This window comes from Myotis davidii, unplaced genomic scaffold (genome assembly GCF_000327345.1).
Source record: "Myotis davidii unplaced genomic scaffold, ASM32734v1 scaffold159, whole genome shotgun sequence".
Taxonomy (NCBI): domain Eukaryota; kingdom Metazoa; phylum Chordata; class Mammalia; order Chiroptera; family Vespertilionidae; genus Myotis; species Myotis davidii.
Window position 1 is genome coordinate 1,631,194 of NW_006291231.1, and position 9,871 is coordinate 1,641,064.

General features: G+C 44.3%; 1 protein-coding gene across 2 annotated transcripts in view; it reads right to left on the reverse strand.

Moving 5' to 3' along the window:
* Positions 1 to 9,871, reverse strand: part of MEGF10 (multiple EGF like domains 10) — a 178,351-nt gene that overhangs the window by 7,191 nt on the left and 161,289 nt on the right. For both annotated transcript variants that reach the window (XM_006764371.2, XM_015564370.1), the window contains exons 19-22: positions 8,658 to 8,786; positions 6,272 to 6,508; positions 4,913 to 5,040; positions 3,440 to 3,563 (exon numbers count right to left, since the gene is read on the reverse strand). In XM_006764371.2, the coding sequence (XP_006764434.1) occupies positions 3,440 to 3,563; positions 4,913 to 5,040; positions 6,272 to 6,508; positions 8,658 to 8,786 (618 nt within the window). The remainder of the gene's footprint in view (positions 1 to 3,439; positions 3,564 to 4,912; positions 5,041 to 6,271; positions 6,509 to 8,657; positions 8,787 to 9,871) is intronic.

Consider the following 9,871-nt stretch of genomic DNA (forward strand, 5'->3'; position numbering starts at 1 on the left):
GGTATGGGAGGAGGGTCAGGCCACCTGGTATCAATGTAACCTTCAGGTGGGCTGGAGACTAAGGGTCAACCACATGGGTAGTGAACTAAGTCTACATGACCAAGCCCCCATGAAAATGCTGGACACCAAGGCTGGGGTTAGTTCCCTGCTTGGCAATACTTCATGTGTACTGTCACACACTGTCGCCAGGAAAGGTTAGCACTTTCCATGATTCCATTGGGAAAGGACAACAGGAAGTTTCATGCTTTGAACTTTCCTGGACTCTGTCCTATATCTTTTACCTTGGGTGATTTTATTCTGTATCCTTTTGTTGTGATAAACTGTGATCATGAGTATAATAGCTTTCAGTGAGTTCTGTGAGTCTCTCCAGCAAATTTTTTTATCCCGAGGATGGTCTTGAGGACTCCCAGACTTTGTATAGGGACCCCAGGAAGATGGACGGGGCTGTGCCTCTGAGAGCTCCTTATCAACGTACTCTATCTATCTTACTCTTTGCCCAATTCCCTTAGCCATTTCCAAACTGTACCAAAGTCTTGTTAAATTAACATTTTGGCTTTAGCTTGCAGTGAGCCTTCCCCAAGGGGTTAAAAAGAGCAGTATGGGGTGCATAGTAAATTAGGGAACAAGAGTTGAGGCTATGAGACCAAATACCCCTGCCAGATTCTCTCTTCAGCACCTTGGAAAATCAGAGTGCCTTTGTGTGTGTGTGTGTGTTTAAATATATATATTTTTTTATTTCAGAGAGAAAGGGAGTGGGAGAGAGAGAGACATCAATGATGAGAGAGATCATTGATCAACTGCCTCCTGCACACCCTCCACTGGGGATTAAACCTGCACCAAGCATCGAACCATGGCCGCCTGGTTCATGGGTTGATACTCAACCAGTGAGGGTGCCTTTGTGTGTGCGTGTGTGTTTAAATATATATATTTTTTTATTTCAGAGAGAAAGGGAGTGGGAGAGAGAGAGACATCAATGATGAGAGAGATCATTGATCAACTGCCTCCTGCACACCCTCCACTGGGGATTAAACCTGCACCAAGCATCGAACCATGGCCGCCTGGTTCATGGGTTGATACTCAACCAGTGAGCCACACTGGCTGGGCCAGGGTGCTGTTTTAACAAGGGAGCAGGTAGGTTTCCCCATAAACTCCCATATGTCCCCATCCTTGGACAGATGCTTTCAAATGCACTCAGTTTAATCTAATTCACACAGTGAGCCCGAACACGATCATTATCCCTATTTTGCAAATGAACAAATCAATCTTGAGAGGGTGCTTGGCCCAGTGTCATAGAAAAGAACCAGGAATTGATCTCAGGGCTCTTTATGTCAAGTTCAAGGCTCTTTCAGACAACCTCACCACAACGTTTCCATCATTGAAACACCTACACATTTCATCATCGACAACATGCCTCACTCTGTTCATAAGAGAAAACTTTTCTGTGCAACAACCTTAAAAGTACATGGAATGCAAAATTATTCTTGGAATGGAACAAACCAAGAAGATCCAGAATTTCCAATGAAAATTTTATGTGCCTTGGGTCTCACTGAGACAGAAAGCAGAGGTTTATTTGTGACCATTGCAATGACTGTGTGTTCTGCAGTCAGAACAAATGACATTAGGAAACGTGGAACAAGAGGACTTTTCCCTCAGGAGGACTTGGTGGTACTTTACTGAATATCAATTCAGGTGCTTCTTTCATGTAATTTAGACTTCTTAAAAACCTCCCCAATGTTAAATAAACTCACCAATAAGTGTGTTATAAATAAGTATACTGTAAGAATATCATCATTTTACTGTGCATGTGTAGAAATACACATCTCCTAGATAACATTGGTGTAGAATGCAGATAAAAACTAAGAATTTATACTCATTTTGCTTTTTAAACATTTGCATTTCTGAGCTAAGAGGGGACTTTAGAGCCCACAGGGATTGGTTCCTACATCTGGCTCAGGTGACTGAGCATACATGGTGTTCACAGAAAGATCGGAGGGGGCGCAGTCAGAGCCCAACCGTGAGACTAGCTTTACCCCCTTCTTCCCATGGCATCTTGGACAGGAGATTGACTTCTCCGTGCTTCTCAGTTTCCCCTTCTCAATCAAACAGTATTCAGGAAGGGCCCATCCAGTAGGGGTGTCAGGTTTAGCAAATAAAAACATAGGAAGGCCAGTTAAATTGGATTTCAGAGAAACAACAAGTAGTTTTTAGTATAGGTATGTCCCATGCCCTATATATTTGGGATATATTTATACTAAAAATATTTGTTGCTTATGTGAAATTCAAATTTAACTGCGCTCTGTGGCAACCTTACCAGCGAATAAATACACATGAAAGGGTTTGATGGCCATAAGGTGCCACACACATTAGTAACTATGTCATCAAGGTCCCCCTTGGAAATAAGGAGCACGTGCTTGGAAGTGGCACCACCTACTCCATGGGCACCACGGCCGCTCTTTACGTGCGGTCCCGGGTCCTCACCGCCTTTGCAGGAGGGCCGTGTGGTCAGAGCTTTTCTTATAATAATACAGCCACACTGTTTGCCCCTGTCACTCTCCTCCTCTCTCAGGTCTGTAGTGGAGTTCTCCAGGAGCTATACCAGTGTGAGGTCACGGCTGCCTGAATGCAGCAGCAGAACGAGAATCCGGCTGTCCTTCACTAGGCCAGATGTTAAAGAGATTGACAACAGTGTGAAAGAGTGACACTCTTCTCGCTATTTGTGGGGGGAAATGTAGTAATTTTCCATAAAATGCATCTTATGTTACGAAATGAGATGGTTATGATAAGTTAATAAATAACTTTTAAGTATTCTTGTTTAATTTATAATATGGTAAATATCAGTGGATATAACCCATATCAACAGAAATTCTTTGGGGCCATTGATAACTTTGGAGAGTGTGTGAAAGGGTCCTGACTCCAAAACACTTGAGAACCACTGATTTATGATATTCCTATTGATATCTCCATTTCCTCACCTCCCAGGGGAACAAAGAGGAGCCCACAACCTGGTACCCAGCTGATTAGGTTTAACTCCCAGTTCTATCACTTAGTAGGGTTTGAGACTTTGCACAAGTTACTTAACCTTGTTAAGACTCAGCTTCTTAACTATAATATGGAGATGGTGCTGGTAATAGTTCCTGCCTATTACAGCGCCCAGGAGAACTAAGTGAGTTACTACAGAGAGTTGGAATGTAAGCTACCAGCAGGCAGAGACCCTTATCTCACTTGATCATTCCTGGCACACAGCAGAAACGCAAATAATGCTGAATGAATAAGGCACTTGGGACAGTCCTAAGCCCCCTACGGGGGTGAGGTAGAAGTCGATGAGTCTGTCTTTCACGCATGTTTCTAAGAGATCACTGTGGCACAGACATAAACCTCTGACTATCTGAGGTGACTGAAAGGCGAAGGTGCTCGCTGGGGACGGGAGTCGGGGAATCACCGAGCTCGTTGAGGTAGCCGCCGTGCTTCCAGTCCGCGGGCAGTGTGCCCGTGCAGTCCACCACGGGGCCTCTCTTCCCAGGATTCACATTCTTCAGGTTCACAAACAGCTGATTGTTTTTCGACTATTAAAAACAGAAACAACAAAAGACGTCAAAAGAGAATATACTGTGGTGCCGCACAATGTTACTGGTCTGGGGGAGCAAGTCCATGGCATGTACCAAGGGCTGGTCCTTGAATGAGGCCGGGCCGAGGGGCAGAGGTGACCGTGTCTGACCTGGCGGGACACCGAGGCAGCAGGAGTGTATGACCCTTGGCCCCAACTGCCCCCCTGCCCCACCACTGCCTCAGCTTCTTGATTTCATGTTGTTACTCTGTACCAATTAGGACTTATTTGGGTTTACATACATGGAACTTTACACTGAAAAAACCGAATTCCCGGCCAGAGCTCGCCCATCCAACCCTGTATGATCTTGTAAGAGTCACAGTGACTCTCGGCAGTTTTCCGAGCTATAAATATGAGGATAAGATCATCTACTCTGCCTCCCTCCCTGCATGTGAATGAGAACAAATGGAATGATGAATATGAAAGTCTCTGGAGAATGTGAAGTGCCATTTAACTACGAGGCACTATAATTAAAATCCAGCTGCATTAACTTAATTGCAACTGAATTAATTTTATTACCTTGGTTGTCTTTTAAGAAAGAGCTGGAATTAGACAACGGAGCCTGGAAATATAATTTGGGTACCACTGGAAGGGAGGCATGTTTGGGATTTCAGTGCATGTAGAAGGGACCTGGGGAGTCCTGCAGGAAGCAGCTCGGGTTCTAGGCAGCCCTGGCTCTTCAGCCTCTCTACCTAGTGGGGATAATATCTACTCTTGATTCATAGGGTGGGCGTAAAGATTAGATGAGCTGCTATCTGTAAAATAATTAGAAATGCTTGGCACATGGTTTCTATTTGATCCCTTTGACCTACAAAAATGCAATTTCATGTGGTTTGACCTAAATACGTACATATTATTGTTGTTGTTGTTGTTGTTATGAAAGTACAAGTGGCCAGGAAAGGGCAGTAGGAGACAGGTGATCAGAAAAGACAAACTTGGCAATTTTACCCAGGAATGAGCCTGCTGTATTCTGCTATGAGACATTATTTTAAAACCTCACCCAATATTAGAAACATTTTTCCAAAGAGGAGCAATGGAAACAGCATAAACTGTAGAGACAGAAAGACCTTGACTCACATCACAGCTGCCTCACCCACTAGCTGGGGAGCTGTGTGTGGAAGTGACTCAAATTCCCCATTACTCCGGGTTGTTTAGGGGGATAAACACTTACAGGGCTGTCTGGAGGGATACATGAGACAATAGATATAAAGTACCTAGAACAGCATGGCAAACAGCAGCCCTCGATACCTGCTTGTTCCTTTCTCCCGCCCCTGCCTACCCTCACCGACCTGAGCCATTGCCTCTCACCTTGGTGATGGTCACCCTGTCCCTGTTGTTGACCCGAGGGGATGCGGCACACTGCGTGAGCGTGTGGTAACTGGGGTTGGTGAAGTAATGGCTGTTAGCATTTCCACCGTTGCCGTGAGGAAGGGTTTCTGCAAGAGAAGGAGGAGACAGTGAAGATGGCAGGCTCCCTGACCCTGGGTGGAAAAAAGGGAAGCAAGCTATGTAATGAGAACATGTATTTGGGCTGCTTCCATTTTGCAAGCTGGGCGGAATATCCTCCTGCCCAGTACACTCAGTGAAGCTTCTAGAAGCAGCGGGAGTCTGACTTCTTACCAGCCTCCTTGAAAAGTGTGAAAATATCCACAGATATGGCTGGGAAGGCACCACTTTGAAGTTATTTCTGCTGTCATTTTCTTCTTTTATAAAACACTTGAGTCCTCGACTACAATATTCTGTACGGCTACTTTATGCATTCTCCCACAATCAGTGTATTTATAAACATGTGACAACCCCCAAATCCTTCAGCAATTGCCTTCCAATTAATAAATATTTTAAGTTTCCAAATTCCTCTGTTTAAGTGGTTACTTCTTCTGATGACTGAGCGTGTCACCTAAAAATTTACTTTTATGAAGACTTGTGACCGAAAGGAAGATTTAAGAGTTTTCTTAAGAAAATACCCGGTTCTTGCTAAAACCGAAAAACTGTTCCTTCTGTAACTTGGTTGCTGTGCAGTTAATGATTTGTATGGGCTTGGGGATGGGCTGGAAGGAACTGCGGGAACAATTCAAGGTGAGAGACAGCAGACCTAGCCCTGTCCCTGGTCCCTGGTCTGCTCCAGGCCTTGGTGAAGTTACAGCCACCCACCTCTCCCATCCCTGTCCCCACAGAGGGCAAAACCTTGCGACTTCGTACCCAGTAAAGCTTTTCCCAGATTGAAATTCCCAAAGTCTAAAGCAATCACCTAGAACCGTGGTTGGCAAACTGCGGCTCGCGATCCACATGCGGCTTTTTGGTCCCTGAGTGTGGCTCTTCCTAAGCCTTAGGAGTACCCTAATTAAGTTAATAACAATGTACCTACCTATATAGTTTAAGTTTAAAAAATTTGGCTCTCAAAAGAAATTTCAATCGTTGTACTGTTGATATTTGACTCTATTGACTAATGAGTTTGCCGACCACTGACCTAGAAGATAACAGTAATGACATTACTACTGTTGACATACAGAACACATCTTGAACAATGAACCTTTTCCAAACATGACATTTCCTCAAGTCTACCTGACAGGAACAATGGGCAGCACACCCAACACCCAGTTTCAAAGAACCAGGTAAGAAAACCGAACTTTTCCAAGAGTACAGGGCCTCTAAGGACTCCAGTCTCACCGGAAATGGCGTAGTCTCCGTTCATGACCCTCATAGCGGGGGTGTAGGTCACGGCTGGCATGCTCGACTCCTTTCCCTTCTGCTTGTGTCTGTAGATAATGAACAAAGCCAGGAGGAAGAGGACGACCAGGACGAGGATGATGATGCCAGCGATGGCCCCGATCTGGTAGGAGTCGGCGGGAAGAGCCGTGCTGGTTCTGCTTAAGCTGTTCAGGTTCCCAACTATTATGACACCGGCTAGAAAAAGCAGAAAAGGAGATGCGAGTAAGGATGACAAGGTGCTGCGTAAATGCTTGAACTCTACTTACAAACATCTCCTGCTGTGCTAAGACCGGGATATTTTCAGCTCCTAAGATGTTAATTTGGAAACAAATGTTCCTCATTTTCAGATGTTGTTGGCTGGTCTGTGCCCAGAGAAAGGCAGCTCTAAACCTTGAAAAAACGCAGGAGTTCCTGAACCCCAATATTCAACAGTAGGATTTGGGAGCTTCTCGCCTATTTCAGTTTAAACACTTTGGCAATTAATTGGGAGTGGCACTTGATTTAATTTTTTATTGTGCTTTATTTATTATACAGTATTAAGGTTATGAAGGGTTAGCTCCTAAATGTCTCAACTAACTTAATTTTATGTCTATCTTTAGCATTTTTAACAGTAATTTTCCTTCCAAGCCAGAATAACTCCATTTTAAACCTATTCCAAGATCAGGACCTGCCTTATCCTGATTTCAATGGGCTTTTACTTCAGAAAACACTGCTCTATGCAGTTATTTTCTATGACAGAAAGGTCTGTGCCAGTAATACCTGATAACATCACCCTAAAACCTTACTCATAATTCAAAACTCAGTTTTCCACAATCCTTCCTCTTGTTTCATCCAGGGAAGACACTAAAGGTACAGATTCAGGGTCAAGGAACTGGCACCTGGAACACTTGACCTTGATATTCTGCTTTCCCCTAAGGTCTTCCGCTGCAGTTTCATCATCTGAAAATGAGGAAACTGGCCTCCCTGACAGTGCTTCCAGCTTTAATGTCCCTGTGACTTTATGAGTCTAAATGCCAGACCTTCTGATGAGACAGTCTGCCCCGGAACACAGAGCGCCAAAGACCAGTGCAGTGTGATTACAGCGCATCTGTAATAATGGTGTGATTGTGGAACGTAACATCCTATCGCTAGGGCAGTCAGACATAAATCACGAGCATGCAAACGTTATTGTCAGAAAGAAATGAACTGAGTACCTACATAATCTACAGTGCAAGATGACTTCACCTATGATACTGTATGAATTCTAAAGCCTTTACACCCATGAGTGTATTATATTATTTACCTACTGAAGGGCACCGCGTGCAGTAGGAACTCTCTGGAGGCCATGCTTCAGAACCGTGAGGAGCACTTTCTCAAAGGCCCCATTCATCCCAGAGTCAGATTGGCCAAGTGGGACAACGTATACAATACCCCCAGAGGAGTATGAAATACACCTTAGTTAAAAACCACGGGCAAGAGTTTCTTAACAAGCTAAACATATGCCTATCACATGAGCCAATCACACTCCACTCATACTAATTTACTCATGAGAAATGGGAGTATATGTCCCTATAAAAAACTTGACACACTATTGTACACAGAAGCATTATCTGTAATAGCCCCAAACTGGGAACAATCCAAAAGTCCATCACCAGGTGAATGGGCAAGGAGATGATGGTGTATTCCATGCAACAGAATACTACTCAGCCGCAAAAACAATTGAACCACTGACATACACCACAACATGGTTTAATTTTAAAATACTTATGCCGAGTAAACAAAATTAGACAAAAAGTGTACAGTATGATTCCATTTATGTGAAATTCTAAAAACTGCACTAATCTATAGAGACAGAAAGTAGATGGGGCCTCGGGAGTAGTGCTGGAAAGGAGGGACATGATGAAAGTTTTGGAAGTGATGGATATAGTCATTCTCTTTATTGTGGTAATGGTTTCATGGGTGTATGCATGTCAGATTTTTATCAAATTGTATACTCTGTGTTACTGTACATATATTGTATACATTTATTGATTTTTATAAGTTAATCATGCCTCAGTAAGACTAAAAAACATTGTAGGTGCAATGGAAAGTTCATGAGCTTTGGACATCTCACATCAAAGCCCTGACATGTTCTATAGGAGCTGCATGACCTTGGGCAGATTACTCACCCTCTCTGAGCTTCAGGTTTTTCATCAGTAGGACAGCAACAATAAGGCATCCACCTGGCAGCTACATGAATGACCAGCTGTACCTTGCAGCGTCATGGTGAGGATTACATAAGAGAACACAGGCCGAAACACTTCATGTCGGGTGGATGGCGGTCACACCATACGAGGTGGTGGTTGTTATTTACTAGAATCCTTACCTTGATCACACCGTGCCCCCTTCCATCCTGGGCTGCAATAACAGGTCCCAGTGATGTGGTCGCAGGTGGAGTTGTTCAGACAGTCACATATCTGGCGACAGCCATAGCCATATGTCCCTGCAGGGCACTCTGAGAAGGAAGTGAAAGTCCCGTTCAGCCTTGGGAATCTGGGGCAAGGCTGTCTCTTACTGTATGACCCTGAGTGTCTGGAGGCCACCCCCCTCAGGGATCCCTGTTCAGGCTGACTTGTACCACCCAAAGTGTCGGAGAGCTGGCCAGCATTCATGGTGCGATTCATAGGCCAAGAGACACAGGGCTGGAGACTGAGCCCCTCATCACAGCTCCTGACACTTTCAGCTTCTATGTACCCACCTCCTGGATGAGTAGGCACAGAGCCTGTGGAATTCCAATGGAACTGACTAAGGACAACCTGAGATGACTCCACCAGACAAAGCTATGGGATGGAAGGGGACCAGACTGAGGATTATAAAGTAGAGATGCTCTCTTGAATACAAGTATACCTTACTACAGGCCCAGGGATCCTCCCAATGGCATATTCTGACTTGGATTAGCTAGCAGAAGGGGAAGAAGGAGGGGGGGCAAGTTTTGTTAATTTTCTAGGTAAGAACTTCACTTACCAAAGAATGGCTCAAAATTTGGATTTGCAGGTGGAAGGCTGAAAGACTGAAACAGTGGGATTTTTATGATGTACACTTACTAAGTTTGGGCATGAATTTCAAAGCTTAGCATAGGCATGTTAAATCTAAAAATCATCATGACCAAATAGTGATTCTTTTGTAGAGAGATCAGCAGGGGGCAATGTGCTACTATTATCGGAGTTCTCTGTCCAGCTCAGGGTTTCTGTTTACAAATTTGTCATTCAGAATAATCATGGAAGCACTTAAGAGGCTTTTATTTAATAAGAGTGGTTACAGTCTGCCACTCAAGCTTAAGTCAGTTTAGAGCTTATTCCAGTTTCTATACAGATACAGGGGTGGGCAAAAATAGGCTTACAGTTGCTCATATGGAAAATAATACAATAATCCTATATAATAAAGAGGTAATATGCAAATTGACCATCAGTCCAACACACGAGATGGCCACCACAAGATGGCCAGCAGGGGAGGGCAATTGTGGGCGATCAGGCCAGCAGGGGAGGGCAGTTGGGGGGGACCAGGCCAACAGGGGAGGGAAGCTGGGGGCACCCAGGCCAG